The sequence below is a fragment of the Pelophylax lessonae genome (genome assembly GCF_965119305.1).
Source record: "Pelophylax lessonae genome assembly, chromosome: 6".
Taxonomy (NCBI): Eukaryota; Metazoa; Chordata; class Amphibia; order Anura; family Ranidae; genus Pelophylax; species Pelophylax lessonae.
In genome coordinates this window covers 143,558,731-143,584,537 of record NC_138773.1, presented here as the reverse complement: position 1 = coordinate 143,584,537, position 25,807 = coordinate 143,558,731, and the positions used below count along the sequence as shown (strand labels likewise).

Genomic DNA, 25,807 nt, shown 5'->3' with positions numbered 1-25,807 from the left:
ATGGACAGTACTATAGGCAGCATAGGGGTGTAGCCATGGGGGCAAAGTACGCCCCCTAGTGTAGCAAACATTTTCCTTAGTAAATGGGAGGAGGAGGAAATGTTTGGGAAGTACACGGAGGACCTAATAACCTACAAAAGATATATTGATGATATATTTCTATTATGGAAGGGAACTGAAGACAGTTTGAAAAAAATCTTACAAGATATAAATATCAACAATTATAAGATAAAGTTTACAGGCACATATGAAAAACAGGAGGTTTATTTTTTAGATTTAACTATTTATTATAAACAACATAGATTTTACATAAAATCTTATTTTTAGGATACCGACCACAACGGGTATATCCCTACCCACAGCTGTCACCACCCTAGGTGGATCAATGGGATCCCCAAGGGACAGCTGATGAGGATGCAGCGGAACTGCAGGGATGACAGTGACTACCAACAACAAGCAGATTTATTAATAAATAGATTTAAAGATAAAGGATATGATTATAACCAATTGTCAAACCTCAAAAATCATATTGGCACCATAGATAGAACCACTTTGCTGAAAGATAAAGACAAAACCAACGCCTATTCAGATGTAGCTTTCCTTACACAATACCATAGAAATTACAAAGAATTGGAACATATTATCAGGCTACATTGGGCCATTCTTTTAAGGGACATGACACTAAGTAAAATATTACCCCCCTAACCAAAATTTGTCTACCGCAGGGTTCCTAACCTTAGGGATTGATTGGTACACAATATCCCAGACCCCCCAAAAACGATGTTTCCTTCTTTCTTGGATCATCATAGTTTTTATTCCTGCGGCAGATGCAAATATTGCCGCACAGTTAAAGACAGGACCAGAAAATTACAAAAATTCAAATCTAACACTACTTCCAAGTAATATAGTATAAAAAAAGCTGATCACGTGCTCCAACACACGTTACTTACCTTCTATCTTGCCCATGCGGCCTACAGTATGTAGGCCGCACCACGCGCAAATTGACGGTAAGAGTAGGTGAGCACCTAAATAATATAAAGAAAGGCTTTAAGCACAGTGTCTCACTACACTTTAGATTATATCATAATATAGACCCCACACTCCTAACATTCAGTGGCATCGATAAGATTGATGCCCACTGGCGTGGTAAAGACATGCATATAGCCGTATACAAGAACGAAACATATTGGATCTATGAACTAGGGACACTACAGCCACAGGGTATGAATATAGATCTAGATCTTAACTGTTTAATTACCAATTATTAATTTTAAAATTAATATTAATTTTAAACAACTTTTTAGAAAACAGGTTTTTTTAATATATATATATATTGGCTACTGGTACAAACATTATATTTTTATATCTTTATACATTGTTAATAAATTTATGTGAACAAATACATAATACGATGTCCGCATCTAAGTTTACAAATATAAATATATAATCATGTTGCTAATTTTAATATTTTAACATACATTATTACAGTAAAATAAAAAAAAAACCCTGTTTGCTTAATTTTTATTGCCCAGCCCTTTAGTAAGGTATAATAAAATAAAATGTAACAATAATATACTTTATGTAGTTAAATAATAAAATGTTGCGCCTTGCCTCTTATGATACATCAGAAATTTCTAACCAACTTGTTTTTATACCTTTCTGGGAATATTATACATTTATATTATTAGCGCCATCTTCAGGGCAAAAAGAGGCGGTGCATATACAGGGACAGATGAATTTTACTATATAAGGTACTTACCAGCTAAGAGGTACTTCCGTTTTATTAAATGTAATTTTAAAATAATGGTTAAAAAGCAAAAGTTCTAACAAAATATCATTAACATTTGGGTAAATGTTGGCCTATGTATTGCCACTCTATTGATAGAGGACATCGTAAGGTGTATTCGGCAATGATATGTGTTAAAATGAGGGCGGAACTCAGGAGGAAGGACTTGATTCATTCTCCTATATAATCTGACCGACGCAGCGTACACACAACTTCCGATGACGTTATTTCTATGACGAATCGCGTCAAGTTGCAACGCACGCTGCCTCGTTCTGGTCCCTTACTTTGAACCACTCGCCGACTTCTCCACTTCCGGGTAAGGCACGAATTCACACGAGCAGACTCTGGATATAGCCACGAGGCTTACGAGTCTGCTGAAGGGGTACCAGCTATTCTTCCTCTTTTCTTCAATTATCCAGTGTATTTTTTCACAAATACTTGTGCGATTGGCGTGATGTTTTTTTAACAAATAAAGAAGTTTTGGAACCGTCTACACTATGAGGAGTCTTCTTCCCTCTATATCTTGAGCATATACAGGTCCTTCTCAAAAAAGTAGCATATTGTGATAAAGTTCATTATTTTCTGTAATGTACTGATAAACATTAGACTTTTAGATTTAGATATTTTAGATTCATTACACACAACTGAAGTAGTGCAAACCTTTTATTGTTTTAATATTGATGATTTTGGCATACAGCTCATGAAAACCCCAAATTCCTATCTCAAAAAATTAACATATCATGAAAAGGTTCTCTAAACGAGCTATTAACCTAATCATCTGAATCAACTAATTAACTCTAAACACCTGCAAAAGATTCCTGAGGCTTTTAAAAACTCCCAGCCTGGTTCATTACTCAAAACCGCAATCATGGGTAAGACTGCCAACCTGACTGCTGTCCAGAAGGCCATCATTGACACCCTGAAGCAAGAGGGTAAGACACAGAAATAAATTTCTGAACGAATAGGCTGTTCCCAGAGTGCTGTATCAAGGCACCTCAGTGGGAAGTCTGTGGGAAGGAAAAAGTGTGGCAGAAAACGCTGCACAACGAGAAGAGGTGACCGGACCCTGAGGAAGATTGTGGAGAATGACCGATTCCAGACCTTGGGGGAACCTGCGGAAGCAGTGGACTGAGTCTGGAGTAGAAACATCTAGAGCCACCGTGTACAGGCGTGTGCAGGAAATGGGCTACAGGTGCCACATTCTCCAGGTCAAGCCACTTTTGAACCAGAAAAAGCGGCAGAAGCACCTGACCTGGGCTACAGAGAAGCAGCACTGGACTGTTGCTCAGTGGTCCAAAGTACTTTTTTCGGATGAAAGCAAATTTTGCATGTCATTCGGAAATCAAGGTGCCAGAGTCTGGAGGAAGACTGGGGAGAGGGAAATGCCAAAATGCCTGAAGTCCAGTGTCAAGTACCCAGAGTCAGCTTCAGTCAGCTGCTGGTGTTGGTCCACTGTGTTTTATCAAGGGCAGGGTCAACGCAGCTAGCTATCAGGAGATTTTGGAGCACTTCATGCTTCCATCTGCTGAAAAGCTTTATGGAGATGAAGATTTCATTTTTCAGCACGACCTGGCACCTGCTCACAGTGCCAAAACCACTGGTAAATGGTTTACTGACCATGGTATTACTGTGCTCAATTGGCCTGCCAACTCTCCTGACCTGAACCCCATAGAGAATCTGAGGGATGTTGTGAAGAGAAAGTTGAGAGACGCAAGACCCAACACTCTGGATGAGCTCAAGGCCGCTATCGAAGCATCCTGGGCCTCCATAACACCTCAGCAGTGCCACAGTCTGATTGCCTCCATGCCACGCCGCATTGAAGTAGTCATTTCTGCAAAAGGATTCCTAACCAAGTATTGAGTGCATAACTGAACATAATTTTTTGAAGGTTGACTTTTTTTGTATTAAAAACACTTTTCTTTTATTGGTCGGATGAAATATGCTAATTTTTTGAGATAGGAATTTTGGGTTTTCATGAGCTGTATGCCAAAATCATCAATATTAAAACAATAAAAGGCTTGCACTACTTTAGTTGTGTGTAATGAATCTAAAATATACGAAAGTCTAATGTTTATCAGTACATTACAGAAAATAATGAACTTTATCACAATATGCTAATTTTTTGAGAAGGACCTGTACAGGTGAAAGAACCGCAGATCCCTATCTTTTCACCAGGAGACCGGAATAATTGTGACCAAAGCTCATATCGATTCCTGCTGGTGTACGCCACCGGGAATCCATCACATCTGGTAAGTGGGAATTCTTACCACCCTACACTGAAGCGGAGGGTCAACAACATTGTTGCGCATATGTATGCATCGGCACCGGCACTTTTAAGAGTCACCTGCAAAGCTTTTCTGTTTATTGCACAATTGCACTTTTTTTGCATTAGCACCTTTGCAGCACGGACTCCACCCACTGTTTATTTATACACAATTGGTTTGCAGGATAATACTGTTGTTTTTATCTGCACTTTATATTTTAAATACAGTTTTAAATAAGATTTTTTTTAGGTTGAAATTTTAAGAGCCATTGGGCTGGTTTGCTTCACTTATTAATTGCAATCAATCTATTTATTGAGCAATCAATAATAGCACATTTGCACTTTATACTATTTTGAAGGAATAGGTATATACAAGGTGATATCTCACAGTCTATGTATTGCACTTTAAAATTAATTACCTATGAATTCGTTTTAAGATTTATTTCACATTAGCACTTCACAATATCAACATATAGGGGTAGCACCGTTTTCAATTACCTGCATTTACACAATACCCATTGTTTTGAACTAGCAGCTCCCATTTTATTTTATTATTTCATTCGATTGATTTCCATATTGGACACACCAGTGGCGCGAGTGATATATATTATCTACTTCTATCGATATATTCCAATATATGCCAGGCATCAGCGTTTTGTTTGTTTTGCCGTGGGCGAGGAACACTTTCAATTTGTGGCATTACCCTTTGGTCTCGCTTCAGCTCCTCGAGTATTCACAAAGGTTTTGGCCCCAGTGTTGACCTTGTTATGGCAGAAGGGGATTGCGGTACTGGGTTACCCTGACTACCTAATTCTGCGTGCATAGTCTTCTTCGGCTCTAGAAGCCGACTTGGAAGTTACGGTGCAAACTCTGCAGAAGTTCTGGTGGACACTGAATTTTCAGAGATTGGCACTGTCTCTGTCCACAAAGCTGGGCTACTTGGGTCTTACGCTGGATTCAGCGTCAGCCCGGGTGTTTCTTTCCCAGACAAAACTACTGAAGCTATAGGTGGCTGTTGGGCTCCTGTTGTCCAACCATCGATCATCTCTAAGGACTTGCATGCAAGTAAATACTGGGTCTGCTGGTCTCTACCTTCGAAGCAGTTCCATTAGCGCAGTTCCACACCAGACCTTTGCAAAGAGAGATTCTGATCAAATTGAACAAGGATCCGCTGTCATTGGACAATCTGATTCTGTTGAGTCGAGGTTCGAGGGAGTCTCTGCTTTGGGACATCCCAATGGTCTGAAGACTTGAAGCTGTGTCTGTCAGTGAACGAAAGAGAAATCTGGATTTTTGTCTTGCCGTAATATCCTTTTCTCTGAAGTTCCCTGACAGACACAGCCCCTCTTTTGGGATGAATTATTTGTTCTTCTAACACTACTAGTTACAAACTTAAAGTCCTACATCAGGAAGTGATGGTATACCCTCTGGGACTGCCCCAGGGGCATAACCAAAAAGGTTTCTGCCTAGTCCTACTCCTAGAGAGCAAGAGCAGATCCCAATGGTCTGAAGGCTTGAAGCTGTGTCTGTCAGTGAACCTCAGAGAAAAGGATTCTACAGTAAGACAAAATTAAATAAAAAAAAAAATATATATATTTCAATACCATTTTATTAAGAGTCCAGGTCGTAAGAATTAGAACCCCCTTCAATAAGTTAATGTAGGTGTATTATGCCTATGCTTACTATCATTTATTATAGAAGTGGAGGTGTAGCGCTACTCTCATTTATTGTAGAGCACTTTATATGGTACTGTTCCATTTTATTTATTTACATAGTTACATAGTAGGTGAGGTTGAATAAAGACAATAGTCCATCCAGTTCAACCTGTGTAGGTGTGTGTGGCTGTAATCATCTCACATACCCCTGAATGTTCTGATCCTTGAGATGTAAGTCTAAGAGTCTTTTGAAAGCCACCATACTACCTGCAGAAACCACCTCTTGTGGTAGAGAATTCCACAATCTTGTAGCCCTAACAGTAAAGTAATATCTTGATCTTCAGGATAGGACCCACCCCAATCTACAATGGGTTTGTACATACTTTGTGATTTTTAGACCTTATTTGTAATAACCCCCAACATATTGCATGTGACATGACCTGTTATAAACTACCTGCTATGCTATTAAGCTGCATTGCTCCAGTGTAGGGTATTGCAATAGAAACTTCACAAAGGTAAGGCTTTACACTAATGCTGTATGTATAGTTAATAGTTTTGCACACAATCTGCTACAATAACCCTCCACCACTGTGATTTTTTTTTTTTTTAAATCATCATGTCTGTTGGTTTTTATTTATTTATGTTTTTCCTCATATTCTCCTAGGGGAATATCAGAAAGTCTACCTCGGTTAACATCAATGATAAAAGGCATTGGAGATCCTCTTGTATCTGTGTATGCTCGAGCATACCTCTGTAGGGTAAGATCAACACAGACAACTAACATATTTATTCGTATCCACAACAGGAATGCCGGACACCGAGATGCAAAATAATCCTATTTTATTAACCACTTTACCCCCAGCCCTATTTCGGACACTTTTTGTTCACAAGATAAAACCAGTATTTTTTCCTAGAAAACGACTTAGAACCCCCAAACATTATATATATTTTTTTAGCAAAGACTCTGGAGAATAAAATGTCGGTCATTGCAAAATTTTTTGTCACGCGGTATTTGCGCAGCGGTCTTTAAAACACCATTTTTTTGGAAAAAATTTGAAAAATCACATTTCACTAATTTTAAAAAATACTAAACAGTAAAGTTAGCCCATTTATTTTGTATATTGTGAAAGAACATGTCACGCCGAGTAAATAGATACCAAACATGTTACGGTTTAAAATTGCGCCCCCCCGTGGGATGGCGACAAACTACGGTCAATAGAGATCTCAATCTGCGACGCTTTAAATTTATTTAACGGTTACCAGTTTTGAGTTAGAGTGTAGCTTTTTTTTTTTTAATTATTGCCCACGCTCTGGGGATCGCGGCGATACCTCACATGTGTGGTTTGAATAGCGATTTCATTTGCGGCTCGACTTGCGTATACGTTTTTTTTTGTGCGCGAGCTAACGGTGACGGGGGCGGCTAAATTTTTTATTTTTTTTTCCTATTTATTTTTTCTTTTTTTTTAACTTTATTACAGGTTTTTTAAAAAAAAAAAAATCTGATCACTTTTATTGCTGTCACAAGCAATGTAAACATCCTTTGTGACACCAATATATAGTGACAGGTACACTTCCCTGTATGCAAAACGCCGAAAACGGCATTTTTGCATACAGCCGTTTTTTAAATCTGCCGCCTTTTGCAGCACAGTAACCCGGATGTGACGTCATGGACGCCGCCTCCGGGTTACGTCATCGGAGACCCGATCGATGCCGTTTCCGGCATTCATCGGGACTCCATCCAGCCGGCGGACGCGCCGGCTGGGTGCTCGGGGGGCTCCCGGTGGGACGGGAGCCCCGAGCAAAGCCGCGGAAGGCGGCGGGAGGGGGGGGGGACGTCCCCTCCCGCCCCCCGGGTAACGATCGAGCAGCTCCCGAGCCGCATCGATCGTTACCGACGGAAAGCCGACCGTCGGCTTCAAACAACGGTACCGGGATGATGCCTCTAGCTAGAGGCATCATCCCGGTATAACCACTCAAAGTCAGCCGACGTAGATCTACGTGGCTGGTCGTTAAGTGGTTAAAATAGCCAGCAGTTACAAGTGCTATTTTATTCTTAAAAAAAAAGTTTTGCATCCAAATATTACAGTAATAAGTAATATGCGTCAGCAAGCATAAATGTGATATATTCAGCGTAACATTTGTGTGACAATTCCCTGTTTAACCACTTTAAGACCGGAGGATTTTCCTGCTTAACGTCCAGGCCACTTTTTTTCAACTCTGCACTGCGTGACTTTAACTGACAATTGCACGGTCATGCAATGATGTACCTAAATGAAATTTACTTCCTTTTTTCCCACAAACAGAGCTTTCTTTTGCTGGTATTTGATCACCTCTGCTCTTTTTATTTTTTGCGATATTAATAAAAGTGTGAAAATTTTGAGAAAAAAATGACATTCTCAACTTTCCTTCTTTTAAAAAAATATCCAATATACTCAATTTATGTGATATATTTTGGCCAAAATGTATTTAGCTACATGTCTTTGACAAAAAAAAAAATGTCAATGAGCATATTTTTATTGGTTTGCAAAAGTTATAGCGTCTACAAACTATGGTGTAAATACTGGAATTTATGCAGCTTTTACTTTCTGACTGCCAATCTCATTTCATGAAGTGCTAAATGGCAGGGCAGTACAAAACCCACCCAAGTTACCACTTTTTGGAAAGTAGATATCCTAAGGAATGTCCTGAGAGGCATGTTTCTCTTACGTCCTCCGACAGTCGCCGCCTCTTCATATTCGTCACATATGGGGTATTAGACTTTGCTCCGAAGGAGTAGCTAGGCAACAGAATATGTTAACAATAAAGCTTTAACATATCCCACCCTCAAGGGGTGGTCCCCTCAGTCAATACCCTCCTACTTCCTGCAACCATATCTCAGTTTTAATGTCTAGCTTGTCAGGAGTGGCTGGCTCTCTCTGTGCTGGGACTTTTTGTCCCAGACTCTTTCTTCTTTTTAATATTTTGTTTGAGTTTTTTCTCTACCTTTACTTAGCTGTTATTTTTGTCAGCATTAGTTAGTTCTTCGGACGAAGAGGATCATGCGGACTGGGTCTCGGGCTGATCCCCCTGATCGCAGGTCGTGGGTCAGTGGCTTCCCAGTCTGCCATCGAGCGTTCAGCCAGGTAACGCTCCTGGCACAGTGAACGACCCATCCCTGTTCGGTGCAGGGATGATTGGTGAGGTGGCTACCTCACCGGACGCTGTGCGGTTTCTTAACCGCCATTGTGTGCGTCTTGAATTGCGACTCTCCCTGCCTCATGTGCAGTGGCTTGTTCGCCTGTGCGGGTTCCCCACGCCATGTGAGGTAAGTGTATCTATGTGGGGACCTGTCTGTCTGGGGGGGGTCTCAGTCTGGGACTGTGTAACCTGCCTTTAATCACACTGCTTGTCTCCCTATCTCTCGGCTGCATGCTGTGGGCTGCAGGGGGGGGGGGAGCTGTATGACACTGAGTGTGTCAGGCTGGGCAGTGTGAGGAGCTGTGTGCTGTGGGGCATGTTTTTAATGGCATGTTGGGGCATATACAGCGATCGCTGCGGCGATCTAACATGTATCCATATAATGGGATGAAATTGTGTGTGTTTTTATGCACTGTGGAGCGGCGATTTCGGCGCCAAACGACGCCATTTTACCGGCGCCCGCTCCGGCCGCATGGTTTACATGCACGGCGGCCATTTTCTTGTAGCCTCCATAGGCTTACATAGAGCGCCCTGGCAGCATCACTTCCTCTTTCCTGGAAGCACCAATCGAGGCAGCAGCAGCAGCAGCGGAGTCTCCTCAGGTTTTATCCTTCTATTCCTGTGTTCCATTGCCTGTATTCAGTCTGTATATTCCCTGTGGGGGTCTCATTGTGCCTGAGTGTGGTGCGGTGGGCTGCGCTTGCCGCGCTTGCTGAAAGGGGGCAGTTAACCCTTGGTTGTCTGGCATACAGGGGCAATGGATTCTCAGGAGGGCAAGTTTCCCACAGTATTGGTGGAAAGCCAGGGGACCGCTGTTTCCCCCCCAGGGGGGGATTTAGCCACTATTGTGGCTGGCCTTGCTGCCCAGGTGCAAATGCTAGTGGCTGCTCAATCTACTAAACGGCCCAGAGTTGCTCTGTCCTCTGATTCTGAGGGTGAAGGTGATGGGGCTGTTCTGGCAGGGACCCCCCTATCGGGGTCCCGCTCCTCTCTTGATCTAGTGGGGTCTGAGGTAGAGGCTGAAGTTGAGGGGGTTGATAATTCTCCCCCTGGCTTGCCTGAAGAGCTTGCAATCATGGATGAGTTGATTGCTTCCATTAAGCAGACGCTACGTTTGCAGGACGAGGTGTGTCCCCCAGCTGCCTTGGCGGCTTATGGGACGCAGAGAAAACGCAGGACGCCGCAGGTTTTTCCCTGCAATGCTGATTTTCAGCGCGCTGTTAAGGACCAATGGCGCGATCTGCGCAAGCCTTTTGCGGTACCAAGTAAATTTAAGCTGCGTTATCCTTTCTCGCCTGCCACTGATGAACGGTGGTGTGTGCCTCCGCCAGTGGATCATGCAATTGCGGTTTTGAACAAAGCCACTGCGATCCCTGCAGAGGGATCCCCTGTTTTCCGTGATGCCACGGATAGGAGACTGGAGTCTCTTGCCCGTCATACTTATTCTGTTACGGGTTCTATGCTTAAGGCTCTGTTTGCTTCTCTCATGGCGGCCCAGGCGATCGCAAGTTGGACGCAGATGCTTAGGCGCGTCCTAGTGGCCGATTCGGCCTCGGCGGCGACCCTGGATATGGTGGATCAGATCCACCAGGGTGTCATGTATCTGTGTGATGCGGACCTGGACCTGATTCCGTTGGCTGCACGTGTGCACAGCGTGGCGGTGTTGTCTCGCCGCCTGGTTTGGTTGAAATGTTGGTCGGTGGACCAATCTTCACGTAAAACCTTAGCCAATCTGCCTTATGATGGGTCTCCCCTTTTTGGGGAGTCCCTGGATGTGTTGATTAAGGGGATTACCGGGGGTAAGAGCACTCTCTTGCCCCATTTCCCCAAGGCTAAGGGGGCTTCTGGGAAGAAGCATGCGAATTTTCGGCCCCCTCAGGGGTCCTTTCGTGCCTTTCGGCCGCACTACAAGGGCAATCCGTTCAAGGGCCAAGGCTCTCAGAAGAAGCCCTGGTCTGGGAAACAGAAGTCCGGCCAATCCGGACCTGCGGCCCATAACAGTTCGGCCTGAAGGGGCGCCCTCACCCAGTTTTGGGGTGGGGGGACGCTTGCTCGGTTTTCTTCAGCCCTGGTTGGCCCGTGTGCGGGACAGATGGGTTCTGGAAATCGTTCGATCTGGTTACAAGATCGAGTTTCTCTCTCGGCCGGAGAGCAGATTTTTTCCCTCAAATCTACAACTGTCTCCAGAGCGCCTGCGGGATCTGCACCTGGCGGTGCGGGACCTGAGGGCTCAGGGAGTGGTGGTTCCGGTGCCTCATCGGGACAGATTTCGGGGGTTTTATTCCAATCTGTTCACCGTGCCCAGGAAGGAGGGCAAGGTTCGTCCGATTCTGGACTTGAAAGCTCTGAACCGCTCTGTGCGGGTTCGCAAGTTCCGCATGGAATCCCTGCGCTCGGTGGTGGCTGCCCTGGTTCCGGGGGAATTCATGGCCTCCATCGATTTGAAGGATGCGTACCTTCACATCCCCATATTCGAGGGTCATCAGAGATACCTTCGATTTGCCATTGCGGAGGATCACTACCAGTTCGTGGCGTTGCCCTTTGGGCTCGCCTCGGCTCCGCGGGTCTTCACCAAGGTGCTTGCACCGGTTCTGGCATTATTGAGGGCCCAGGGCATTTCTGTCCTGGGGTATCTGGACGACATTCTGATTCAGTCGGCGACCAGTCAGGGTCTGGAGAAGGACCTGTCTGTCACTATGCAAACTCTGCAGGAGTTCGGTTGGACGATAAATGTTCCAAAGTCGACTCTGAGTCCGTCGGTTCGTCTTCCCTATCTGGGAATGATACTGGACTCGGTGCAGGCGAAAGTCTTCCTGCCGGAAGACAAACTCGGGACTCTTCAGGAGGAAGTCAGGTCCCTCAGGGACGTTCCACACTCGTCTCTGCGGACGTGTATGAGATGTCTGGGGTTGATGGTCTCGGCCTTCGAGGCGATTCCTTTCGCGCAGTTTCACACGCGGGGTCTCCAGGCGGAGATCCTGTCCAAGTGGGACGGGCGACCTCAATCTCTGGATCTTCAGATCTCGTTGAGTCATCGCACCAGGGAATACCTTCTGTGGTGGCTCCAGTCCCCGTTGGTGTCCGGGGGCAAGTCGTTTCGTCCGATCTCGTGGACGATAATCACCACGGATGCCAGCCTGTCGGGCTGGGGTGGTGTTCTGGGCGTTCTGTCCGCCCAGGGGACCTGGTCGGAGGGGGAGTCTTCCCTCCCGATCAACATTCTGGAATTGCGTGCGATAAGGCTCTGTCTTCATCGCTGGACGGACCGGCTGCAGGGCTGCCCGGTTCGGGTGCAGACGGACAATGCCACGGCGGTGGCCTACATCAACCACCAAGGGGGCACCAGGAGTGCCCGAGCGGCTCGAGAAGTAGCCGACATTCTGTCTTGGGCCGAGACTCATGTCCCGGCGATAACGGCGGTTCACATTCCGGGAGTGGAGAACTGGCAGGCGGACTATCTGAGTCGCCAGACCCTGGATCAGGGGGAATGGTCTCTCCATCCGGCTGTCTTCCAGATGTTGTGCGCGAAGTGGGGTCTTCCAGATGTGGACCTGTTCGCGTCTCGCCTCAACTACAAGGTGAAGAGGTTCGTGGCAAGGACGCGCGACCCTCGGGCAGACGCGTCGGACGCGTTAGTGGCCCCGTGGCATCAGTACAGGCTGATGTACGCGTTTCCACCGATTCAGTTGCTGTCCAGGTTCCTTCGCAGGTTACACTCGGAACGCAGCACGGTGATTCTTGTGGCACCGGACTGGCCTCGCCGGTCCTGGTACGCAGACCTCATGAATCTGGCGGTCGACGCCCCTTGGCGTCTGCCTCTTCGAGACGATCTACTGTTTTAAGGACCGATTTACCATCCTGCTTTACAGTCGCTGGCTTTGACGGCCTGGCTGTTGAGACCGAGGTCCTGAAGGAGAAGGGTCTCTCTCCAGAGGTCGTTCATACCTTGATCAACGCGAGGAAGTCTTCCTCGGGAAAGGTTTATTACCGTACTTGGAAGGCCTATTTTGCCTGGTGTGAGTCCAGGGGGTTTTCACCCCGCACGTACTCGGTTTCCTGTGTGCTGTCTTTCCTTCAGACGGGTGTCGATCAGCGTTTGGCGCTGGCTACGATAAAGGGTCAGGTGTCTGCGCTGGCCGTTCTGTTTCAACGTCCCGTGGCTTCCAACTCCTTGGTTGGCACTTTTATTCAGGGTGTGCGGCATCTGGTTCCTCCTAGGAGGGATCCTTTGCCCCCTTGGGACTTGAATCTAGTCCTATCTGTGTTACAACGTGCTCCTTTTGAACAGATCAGGGAGATCTCGTTGTCTATGTTGTCCAAAAAGGTCGCCTTTTTGGTGGCGATCACTTCGGCTCGCAGAGTGTCGGAACTGGCGGCTTTGTCCTGCAAGTCTCCGTACCTGGTTGTTCATTTGGATAAGGTGGTCTTGCGACCTAATCCTTCTTTTCTGCCGAAACGAGTTTCGGAATTCCATCTTAACGAGGATATTGTTTTGCCTTCGTTGTGCACGAAGCCTAAACATCCAAAGGAGGTGAGATTGCACTCTCTGGATGTTGTTCGGGCGATAAGGGTTTACCTTAAATCGACTGAGTCTTTTCGTAAGACGGACTCCTTGTTTGTTCTTCCAGAGGGTCCTCGGAAGGGCATGGCGGCTTCGGCCTCTACCATCGCCAAATGGATCAGGCAGACCATTGAACAGGCCTATGCCTTGCAGGGGAAGGTTCCCCCTGTGCCTGTGAAGGCGCACTCTACTAGATCTCTGAGTACGTCTTGGGCCTGCCGTCATGGGGCTTCTGTAGCCCAGGTGTGTAAGGCGGCGACCTGGTCGACCGTGCACACTTTCACAAAATTCTACAAAGTAGATGTTCAGGCATCGGCGGATGCTTCCTTTGGCCGCAAGGTTCTTAGTGCGGCTGTTCCATAGGGTCCCTTGTTGGGGACTCCTGGCTGTTGGGATAGTTTTTTGTATCCCCTGGTTTTTTGTCTTTTCCTGGGTTGTTGCTCCTGTTGAGCACTTATTTTTGCTGTTGCCCAGCTGGTTTCCTTCCTTTGGTAAGGTTCCTTTCTTTGATGTGGAGACTGCGTTGCCTTTCGGCGCGGATGCGTTTCCCACCCCTCATGTTTGCACTGCTTTGGGACGTCCCCATATGTGACGAATATGAAGAGGCGGCGACTGTCGGAGGACGTAAGAGAAAACGGAATTTTTGTAAAATCTTACCTGTAAAATTCCTTTCTCTGAGTCCTCCGACAGTCGCCGCCCCCGCCCCTCTTTTGGGGTTTGAATGTATACTCTACTGCTATTCCACTAAAACTGAGATATGGTTGCAGGAAGTAGGAGGGTATTGACTGAGGGGACCACCCCTTGAGGGTGGGATATGTTAAAGCTTTATTGTTAACATATTCTGTTGCCTAGCTACTCCTTCGGAGCAAAGTCTAATACCCCATATGTGACGAATATGAAGAGGCGGCGACTGTCGGAGGACTCAGAGAAAGGAATTTTACAGGTAAGATTTTACAAAAAATTCCGTTTTTTGTCACAGGTGTTTGAAAAATGACTAAAAAAAAACATTTTTTTTTTTTTACACAAAGTTGTCATTGAAATGATATATTGCTCACACATGCCATGGGCATATGTGTAATTACACCCCAAAATATATTCTGCTGCTTCTTCTGAGTACAGGGATACCACATGTGAGACTTTTTTGCAGTCTAGCCGCGTACAGGCCCCCGAAAACCACTCGCCACCCTCAGGCTTTCCAAGTGCGTGAATTGTTGATTTCACTCCTTACTACCTATCACATTTTTGAAGGCCATGAAAGATAGCACAACCCCCCCCCCCCCCCAAAAAAAAAAGTAGACACTCTGAGCTTTTTGCTGAGAAGCATGTTGAGTGTTTTGCAGATCTCACTTTTTGTCACAAAGTTTTGGAATTTGAAAAATTTTCCAAAATAAATGAGAGCTGCAAAATACTCGCCATACCTCTCAGCAAATAGCTTGGAGTGTCTACTTTGCAAAATGGGGTCATTTGGGGCGCGGGGGGGGGGGGGGGTTGTGCTATCTTGGCATTTCATGCATTTTCAAGGCGTGAAATCAACAATTTTTAGAAAGCCTGAAAGTGGTGATTGCTTTACGGGGTCCTGTACGTGGCTAGACTGCAAAAAAGTCTCACACATGGGGTATCCCTGTACTCAGGAGAAGCAGCAGAATGTATTTTGGGGTGTCAATTCACATATACCCATGGCATGTGTGAGCAATATATCATCATTTACTGACAACTTTGTGTAAAAAAACAAAACAAAAAAAAAATAATAATAATTTTCTCGAAACTTGTGGCAAAATATAAAATATTCCATGGACTCACCATGCCTCTCTGCAAATAGCTTGGAGTGTCTACTTTACAGAATGGGGTCATTTGGGGGAGGTTTGTGCTAGCCATTATTATTATTTTTGTGCTAGCTTGAAATTTCAGGGCCTCTGAAACTGTGACCGGTAGTGGGGAGGTAAAATAAGCAATTTACGCCATTAGAAAACTGAAGGTGGGGATTGGTTTTTGGGGTACCGTACACAGCTAGGCTCCCAAAAAGTCTCACACGTGGTATCCCTGTACTCAGGAGAAGCGGCAGAATGTATTTTGGGGTGTCCTTTCACATATACCCATGGCATGCGTGAGCAATATATCATTTAGTGACAACTTTGTGTGAAAAAAAAACAAATTGTCATTTTCCTGAAACTTAGGGCAAAATATAAAATACTCCATGGACTCAATATGCCTCTCAGCAAATAGCTTTGGGTGTCTACTTTCCAAAAAGGGGTCATTTGGGGGGTGTTTGAACAGTCCTGGCATTTTTATGCTCAATCTTAGCCACGCATCACCCACTCTTCTAACGACTTGAAGACCATGCCTTTTCTGTGACTTTTTGTTTACATTACATTTTTTTTTTTTTACAAGAAAATGACTTTGAACCTCCAAACATTATATATTTTTTTTAAAGCAGAGGCCCTACAGAACAAAATGGTGGATGTTGCAGTTTTTTTTGTCACACGGTATTTGCGCACAGATTTTCCAAACGCAATTTTTGCGTAAAAAAACAAAACACTTTTTTAATTTTATGCAGAAATACTCTATATAATTCCAAATTATACGATCTTATGCTGAGTACATAGACACCAAACATGACATGCTTTAAAATTTGTGCACGCCCATGCAGCGGCAATAAACTACGTACAGTTTTAAAAGTCTTTACAGGTTACCACTTTGGACTTACAGAGGAGGTCTACTGCAAGAATTACTTCCCTCGACCTGGCGTTTGCGCGCAAGCACGGGGGAACAGGGGGGCTTGATTTTTTTTTTTTTATATTTTACTTTTTTATGTTATTTTGACACCTTTCCTTTCATTTTTATTTATTTATTTATTTTTTTATTGTTTAAATATCCCTTGTGATAGCAATCTGTAGTGACAGGTACTCTTTAAAAAAAAAAAAAAATGGGGTCTTTTAGACTCTAGATCTCTCCTCTGACCTTAACGCATCTGACCACACCAAAATTGGTGTGATAAAATGCTTTCCCAATGGTGCTGTTTATTTCTGGCGAAACAGAAGTCATGAAATGCTCATAGCTTCCGGTATCTTAGGCCATAGAGATGATTGGAGCCATTCTCATCTCCAATGAGCTCGATGGTTAGATAACTGAACTACCGACTGCACTCTCAGGTTAACCGGTGGGACAGGAGAGCCAGAGAAAAACCGCGGAAGGTGGGGAGTCCCCTCCCACTGCATGTAAAAGCAGTCTAGCGGCCAATTATCCGCTAGGATTGCTTTTACAAGTAAGCTGACCGCTGGCTGTAAAAACTGTTACCAAGGTGATGCCTAAATTTGCAGGCATCATCCTGGTATAACCATTCAAAGTCCAGCAACGTACCAGTACATTGCTGGTCCTTGTTTGGCATATAGTGTAGGTTTTTTTTTTTTTTTTTTCATGCAGCCTGTGGGCTGAACGAAAAAAAGAGAACCTAACAGAAATCACCACAGGAATATTGTGTAGTATTGCACACCATTAACCGCCCAACAACCAAACCCACATTTAATGGTGGGTGAACATGGCAATATTCCACGTATACCTAAAGGTATTTTATCTGCAGTGGTGAAATCAACCTACCACAGCTGCTGCCATCAGAGGTATCCATATATGCTGAGCGCAAACTCTGTGTCAGAATACAGTGGGTACGGAAAGTATTCAGACCCCCTTAAATTTTTCACTCTTTGTTATATTGCAGCCATTTGCTAAAATCATTTAAGTTCATTCTTCGTCCTCATGAATGTACACATAGCACCCCATACTGACAGAAAAACACAGAAATGTTGACATTGTTGCAGATTTATTAAAAAAGAAAAACTGAAATATCACATGGTCCTAAGTATTCAGACCCTTTGCTGTGACACTCATATTTAACTCAGGTGATTTCCATTTCTTCTGATCATCCTTGAGATGGTTCTACACCTTATTTGAGTCCAGCTATGTTTGATTATACTGATTGGACTTGATTAGGAAAGCCACACACCTGTCTATATAAGACCTTCCAGATCACAATGCATGTCAGAGCAAATGAGAATCATGAGGTCAAAAGGAACTGCCTGAAGAGCTCAGAGACAGAATTGTGGCAAGGCACAGATCTGGCCAAGGTTACAAAAAGATTTCTGCTGCACTTAAGGTTCCTAAGAGCACAGTGGCCTCCATAATCCTCAAATGGAAGACGTTTGGGACGACCAGAACCCTTCCTAGAGTATAGACTGGGTGAGTATAGACTGTGGTAGTCCTCTCGTAGACCTCGTCGTGGCTAGCCAAACCCTTGCTGCTGTATTGACAGATCCTAGATGATGGTGTCGGGGTTTAAAGTTAAGTAGCATAGCTGTGAGGAGGAGTTTTGGATCCACTCCTATAGTTGCAGTCTCAATGTGTTTCCACAGTTTTGTTGAATGTGGGGACCACCATTCTCTAAGTTGGTCTAATACGATCGCTCTATAGTATTTTTTAATGTCCGGGGCCCCCAAGCCTCCTCGAGATACTGGGGTAAGGAGAAGTGATTTTTTTTATCCAAGGTTTTTTGTGTTGCCAGATAAATGTATTGATTAAACCTTGTAATTTGTTGATTTGAGAAGTCAGAAATGGAAGCAGAATGGTTCGAAATAAGTACAATACATGGGGAAGAAGGTACATTTTAGCTTGGGCGATCCGACGTGCCCAGGAGACAGGAAGATGGCCCAGGTATTTTGAGAGTTGCGTCAGCCTTCCCACAAGGGTGTCAAAATTGTATTTTAGGATGTTACGACTTGGGGAGGTCAGAGTAATGCCCAAGTATGATAGAGATGCGTTAGTGGACCATTGGAATGAGGTAGTGGAAGAGATGGTGCGTGCTACATTGGGAGCTATACCAATATTTAGCATAGTGGATTTAGAGTGATTCAGTTTATATAGGGAAATTGAGCTGAACGTGTTTAGCAATCGGATGGCTTGCGACAATGATTCAACATTGTTAGTGAGGGTGAGGATGACATCGTCAGCGTATAGGCCTATTTTATGCTCTGTGTCTCCGATAATAATGCCGGAGATAGTGTGCGACGCTCTGATGGCTTGTGCCAAAGGTTCCATAACCATAGCAAAAATTAAAGGGGGAAAGCAGGCATCCTTGACGGGTGCCATTCGTTATTGGGAATGGGTCAGAGGTGAAGTCAAAACCCGTGCACTTGTAGAGAGTAAAGATTCATAATGGCAGTGAGGAAAGGGCCTGATAATCCGAATTTGTAGAGGACTTCTTCCATATATTTCCAGTGGACCCTGTCGAATGCTTTCTCCGCATCCAGGAAAAGGAAGAGAGAAGGCGTTCAACTGTGCTCCACGTGTTGGATAAGGTCGACGAGACGGCAGGTGCCGTCAACCGCCTGTCGATCTGGTATAAAACCCACTTGATCTGGGTGAATGAGTTGGGGAAGAATTGCAGAGAGGCGTTGGGCTATCGATTTCGCATATAATTTGGTGTCTGTGTTCAACAGGGAGATTGGTCTATAGTTGGGGGATTTACCTGGTTTGGGGAGGGTGATTATCAGGGCTTCTAATGATTCTTTAGGAATAGTGCCAGTGGAAACGCAGTGGTTGAAAGCTTTGCAGAGTTGTGGGACGAGTTGGGGGGGGGGGGGGAAATGCTTATAATATTCGTTAGAATATCCATCCGGGCCAGAAGTTTTGTGGAGGGGGGGGGGATTTAATAGCTGCAATAATTTCTGTCTGGGAGAAAGGAACAGATAAGGATTCCAATTGTGTAGTTGATATTTGTGGGAGCTGGACAGAAGATAGAAAGTGGGAGATATCCGCTGGCGAGGGGGGAGGGGATGGATCTTGTCTTTCAAGTTGTACAATTTGGCATAGAAAGCGCTAAATTCATTAGCAATGTCTAGGGGGTTGCGCAAGCGGACACCCGCAGAATTTGTGAGGTATTGGATTTTAGTTTTGGTTGCCTGTCACCTGGATATTTTGGCCAGGAAGGCGCCGGTTTTGTTGGCAGAGGAGTAGAACTGCAGTTTAAGGCGTTTTAATGTACAGATCAAAATTTTGATGAAGGTGACTACGGAGTTGGGAACGAGCAGTTTTCAGTTCAGCATGTGTGGTGTCAGATACATTTTGTCTGTGGGCTTTTTCCAGGTCTCTAATGCGGGTAAGAAGGGAATTTGTGGTGGCTAAGCGTTTTTTTTGCGTTCCTGGGCCCCTAATTTGATGAACAAACCTCGTAGGAAGGCTTTGTGCGCATTCCAGGTGATGGAATGATCATTTACAGAGTCACCGTTTAATTAAAAAAAAAAGTGTCAATCTCGGATCGAATCTCAGATTCATATGCAGGATTCGTGAGTAAAGAGAAATTAAGCCTCCATATAGTGTGTGGTGGTGAGGCACCCCTTTCTAGAATTTTGAGGGAAATTGGTGCGTGGTCCGACCACGTAATAGAACCAATAGTGGCTTCTGTGACCAATTGCAAGGTGTGTTTATCGGTCAGAAAAAAGGTTGATTCGAGTAAGACCGTTGAGGGTGAGAGAAAAACGTGTAGTCCCGTTCTTCACCATGGAGGCACCTCCATGGATCATACATATCCTCATTTGTCAGAAAGGCAGCAAGGGCTGAGGGTCTGCGATTTATGGGGTTGGAGTGTCTAGATTAGTATCTACAATATTGTTAAAGTCGCCACAAAGAAGAATTGGGTCTGATCTGAATGGTGCCAATTTGGCAAGTAGGCGAGAGTAGAATTTTTTGTGGGCTGTGTTGGGGGCGTACACATTCACTAGGGTCATTCGAGAGTGCCCAAAGGTAGCGGATAATATTAAGTATCTACCCTCGGCATCAATTTCACAGTGATGCAGAATAAATGTAATGGAGTCTCATATGGCGATCTTTTTTTCTTTGGGGCGTTGGCGAAGAAGCAGTGAGGGAATTGTTTGTGGGAGCATTTTGGAGGTTTTGATTGTAGAAAGTGAGTTTCTTGTACACCTGTAATGTGCTTGTTGGGATAGGGCTTCCTTCCATAAGAGGTGTCTTTTAAATGGGGAATTTAGGCCTTTAGCATTAATAGAGGTGATATTGAGGGTCATGACGAATTCTGCAGGTGGATACGTGTGAGTGAAAGAACGGGAATACAGGCTCCCACTCCCTCTAGAGAGGGAAAGGGGAAGTATCAAGCTGTAAGACACTTAACAGTCAAAAAAAAAAAAGAAATCAAGTAATACTTCACAACAGTACCTATGCGATAAGGATTATAAGTAATGACTAGGCAATACAATTTTTGAGAGACAAAGAAACGTATAACTGCCTCTAATCCTGTAAATCAATGCAATAAACCAGTAGGAGGAAAACATGAAAGTAAGACTAAAAGATCAACTAGCAAGTGTGCGTGGCACACTGTACCCTGAGGTTGTGGGTAGAGTGTTGTTTCAACGACCACGCCGGATCCAGTAGTGGCATGGAAGACGTTGGAGTGGGAAGCCATTAGCTTTTGTTCCTGTCAGGACCTCTCCTGACCACGTTGAGGTGAAGTTTTAGAGTGAGACTTGCCACTGTGAGGAGTGAGAGGGGGAAGCGGGAGGAGACCTCAATTGGTCAGTTTCTTGTAGCCATCTTTAGGTGATAGGATAGGGATCATTTGCTGCTGGTAAGTTACAAGGAGTTTGGTAGGGAAACCCCATTTGTATATTATTTTTCGTTCTTGAAGGATGGACGTGATAGGCGTGAAAGCTCTGTGCATCTCCATAGTGGCCGGCGAAATGTCGCTGAAAAGACCCAAATCATTGTATGGGGCCGGCAGGGGTTTCGACACCCTAGCTGTGTGGAGGATTTCTTCCTTCATGTGGAAAAAATGAATTCTTGCCAGCACATCTCTGGGTACGTCAGCAGGTAGGTGAGAGGGTTTAGCCAATGCGGTGAGCCCTGTCAATAAGTAAGTCACGTGTGTCCAAGCGTGGAAGGAGCAAGGAGAACAAACGCTGTAGATATGGGGTCAGCTCATTAGGTTTGACAGATTCAGGGATATTTCTGAATTTTATATTGTTACACCTGGAGCGATCCTCCAGGTCTGCAAGTTTCATTTTTATGTGATGCAGCATTTTCTGCTTTGTAATCCTGAGTATCCAACACTTCATTATGTGCCCTAGCATGTTCCTGAACAGTGTCCTCCAGAGTGTCAGTCCTGACCTCCAGGCAGTCAATTCTGTCTTGGACTTGTGATAGGGATAATTGAAGCTCCCTGTGCAGATCTTTCTGGAAGGGGAGTAACATGGATTTAATAGCAGCCTCTGAAGCTGGGATATCTGAAGCAGGAAGTGCTGCTAAGGCTGGGGCTCTGTCACTGTCTGCTTCTGTGGACCATCACTGCTTTTTGGGATGTGGGCCTTTGTAAGGAGATTGGGCAGGGGAGGAAGTGAGCCTCTTATCTCTGTCTGATGCTTGTCCCAACGTGGGGATGTCAGGTGGTGTTGTAGTGTCCATCTCTCCAGCATTGATGGATGAGGGAGGGTCACTTGAGGGAGAAGACTCCGCGGAACCCTGTGTTTGGGCAGTGGAGGGAGTTGGAGATCGGCCAGTCTCGTTTTAGGCGCCACGTTATGGAGGCCGCTTGTTGGCGGCGTTGAAATAATCTGTGAGGCGGCGAGGTGTGAGCGGTTTTTGACCGCGATGCGCCATACCCTGGTGCCTTTCCTGTGTGAGGATGTTCGATGGGGTGATGTGCGGCTTGGGGTTATGGCTTCTAGTTGTAGCGGATCCGGGTTGTGGTGCGGAGTGCCTAGCTGAAGCGATCATCTTGGTCCACGGCAGACCACGCTCCCGTATGAGATTGAAACTTAAATGCTTTACTGAAATTAGGTCATTAGTTTGTGGAGAATTGAGCAAGAGAGTAAAGGCAAAGATGCTTCTGTGGAGAGTTTGTGTTATCCCAGGGATGAATGCGATATATTCGCTGCTTGCTTGAGACTGTCACTGTATGTAGTCAAGATAGTGCATTGTACAGGTCAGGTAGCTGAAGTTATTCCACTATATAAGTCAGATTATATTGTGGGCAGAGCGCAGGAAGGCCTGATGATGCTGCGGGGCTAGATGGTTTGTAGATTGCGGGATAAAGTGCTTACCAGGTCCCCGACGGCAGGCGGAACACTGTATTAGGAAAGACCGCGGCTTTTAGGCCGTCTAGGCTGCAATCTCTGCTGCCTCTCTGTAGCTGACTTTGCGGTCCAAATAGGTGGGTGGCGGTTCCATGGGGCCCAGGCAGATGGAATGTGCCCGAGATTCTCATGCAGGGAGTCCCTAGGAGCTGGATGGCCGCCGCTATACCGGATGACAGATCGCGGCGTCCAGTAGGAAAGGCCGTGGCTTCGAATGTTGTGTAGGCCCTGAATCCGGATCTTTGGATTGCCATCCTTAGGATCACTAATACCTGCCTGACCTGTGCAGTGGGTCTCAGAAGGTATCCCCAGATGTTTTGGAGCTATTTTTGGCTTTTTTTATTGTATGTCTTTATGTATTTTTTTTTTACACTTTTTTTTTCCTTCAACGTTAGAGTTCCAGGTTAGGGTCTCTCAAAATGTCAATAGCCATCGAACATGTTTTGAGACCCTTTGTAAATGTGCCCTAAACTTTGCCGTGCTGTACCCTACGCTAATAATCCACTAGTGTGTGGGAGCGACGGAAACAGTCACCGTGGCAAAGACCAGGTCGGTCAGGACAGTCGGGACAATCATTTCGGGGTGTCACACCTAAATCCGTGCTTGCTGCAGACATGGCATCTTTTTGTGGGGTATCTTTGGGTAGGGGTACTCGGGAGGAATTCCGGAAAATGCCTCTCATGCAGCCGGCTCACTGCATCTGGTTGGGTAAGTTGGGCAGGAGCCCCAGCTGGATTCAGAAGGGCTCTGATTATCTCTTCTTGGAATTGAAAGAAGGATAATGTTCTGGCAGACGCTTTGTATAAGACACAAGCATTGTAAATAGCCAATTGAAATAGGTATACTTTTTTGTACCAGCGTCTGGCCTTGAGGGCAGGGCAATTAAGTACGGTCCCATCATCTGGTCATTGTAGTCCACCCCTCCCATTTTACTGTTATAGTCGTGGACACAGAGGGGCTTCTCAACAACAACACCGGTGACCGTAGTAATTTTGAATGCCGTGTCTGGGTGAATGGAGGACAGAACGAAAACGTTCCGTTTGTCCCTCCACTTCACTGCAAGCAATTCATCGCACCTCAAGCAGGCTCTCTCCCCTGGACTCATTGGGGAATTTTGTGGAGCCGATCATATTCAGGGTCTCCCCGAGGACGACAGAGTTCATTGTCGCTGAAATGCATGAACCAAAATATTTGTTTGTATCGAACCCTGAACATAGCAGCAGAGAACATGTGCATTTGATGAATTGGTCAGTGGACCAATATAACTGCAATTCATTCTTTTTTGTAATGCCCATGTTGAAGGATAGGCCCAGAATTTTTTTAAAATCAAGAATCGTTATAGGATTCCAGCCAAATGGTCTGGCAAGGGGTGAATTTGGGTTGGTGATAATAAATTTCCACTCAAATTCCGGGTTAGGCAGTGAATGAGGGAAGTACTGGTGCTGTAGAATCTGTGGGCTGCCAATTAGGATATGCCAGCGCTTCAGGGAGGACACTTCGGGCTCTACGGGCCTGTCTTCGAATACGCGGTGGCTGCGGGCCACTACTCCTGCTAGCCACCGCACCAGCTTCAACTGCACTTATGGGACTCTCCACATCACCAAGTGTTACTGCAGTGCTGGTTGTACTAGGTCCAGGGTGTACTAGGCTGCTCGTGCTTGCCAGATCATGAGAAGTGTGAGCGGCACTAGTACTGGCACTCTGCTGCATACAAGAAACATCCGGTTCTTGCATCTCAGGAACTCCAGAATGGGGTCGGGTACGCCTGACCTTAGCAGGGACCTCTCCGTTGTCGGAGCTATTTGTCAGGGAGCCAATGCTGTCTACAGGTTCATATACTGACCCTGATTCTGCCAGTGAGGCTTCCCCATCGCTCTCATCTGACATGGTCAGTATACTGTAATCCTCTGCACTACTGTACCAACGTTTGTTAATTTTAGTAACTAAATTTACCGGTACAGTAGTGTGACTAATAGGTAAAAAAGCACCTGGTTGTCAAGGACTATTTGGTCGCTACAAAAAAAAAAAACTGCTAGTGCTAGCAGAGATCAGGCCTGACTTGTGTGTAATTTGTGTTTTTCTTTTGGAAGTGACAGTAATCTGCGTTTTGGGAACGCTAAACTATTGGGGATGCTAGTATAGTTCTGATCAGATCAGATATTGATCTGTTCAAACACTATACTAGTAATGGAGGTGTGTATGTGTGTTAGTGTACTTGACTCTAACTGACGCTAAATAATGGTGGTGTGGTGGGACCCTGACGCTAACTAGCCTAAGTAGCGTCACCCGTGACACTAATGCAGTGATCGTTAATCACTGTATATAGTGAACACTGTGACAGGGCAGTGAAGGGGTTAACTGGGGGAGATCAAGGGGTTCAAAGTTTATTAGGGGATAGATGGTGGGTGGCCTAAATCTATTTGGGCTCAGCACAAGCGCAAATTAGGGTCACAAGGGACACTAAATACAGTGATCAGTATTTACCTATGTAGTGATAGGGAGTGAAGGGGTTAACTGGGGGTGATCAAGGGGTTAAAACTTTTTTAGGGGATAGAGGGCGGATGCCCTAACCCTATTTGGACCTAACGCAAATTAGGGTCACAAGTGACACTAATACAGTGATCAGTAAAAGATCTGTATACCACTGTATATAGTGTTCACTGTGAGGTTGCTGGGAGGGTAATCAGGGGTGATCAAGGGGTTAAATGTGCCTATGTGTGATAGCGTTAGTGTAGTATTTGGTGGAACTCACGTTTTAGATGTCTCTCTGTCTTCTCCTGGAACCGAAAGGGCTCCAGGAGGGAAAGTTACATCACTTTCCCTGCCTGTGTTTACATTACACAGGCAGGGGACATGATGCCATTGGCTAGATCCGATCACCAGATCCAGACCAAAAACCATTGGTCTGTATCTGGTGACTGATTGGTTCTCTGCCGAATCAGACCAGGATCGGCTCGCGGGACGTAGGTCTACATTGCCAGACCTACAAGAGCCACTTTGCCGCAGTACTGTCAACGTGAACAGTCAGCAAGTGGTTAAAGAGTTTTAGCCAAAGTTGGAAGGTTCTCCTAAAGTGGGGTTTTACTGTGGCAAGCGTATTTTATGAACAAGGCCCTAAGAGCTTAGAAGTAAGTTTGTGGGACTTTTAATATAGAGTTTGTAAGATGTACAGTTGTGTTCAAAATTATTCAACCCCCAATGCTGTAAAGGGTTTTAGGGAATTAAGTGTACATT

The 25,807-nt window shown here is 45.2% G+C and overlaps 1 protein-coding gene across 3 annotated transcripts in view; it reads left to right on the top strand.

Moving 5' to 3' along the window:
• The window catches only part of VPS35L (VPS35 endosomal protein sorting factor like), a 1,473,617-nt gene that overhangs the window by 538,229 nt on the left and 909,581 nt on the right, over positions 1 to 25,807 (top strand). For all 3 annotated transcript variants that reach the window (XM_082262328.1, XM_082262327.1, XM_082262326.1), the window contains one exon: positions 6,369 to 6,462. In XM_082262328.1, coding sequence (XP_082118454.1) covers positions 6,369 to 6,462 — 94 coding nt within the window. The remainder of the gene's footprint in view (positions 1 to 6,368; positions 6,463 to 25,807) is intronic.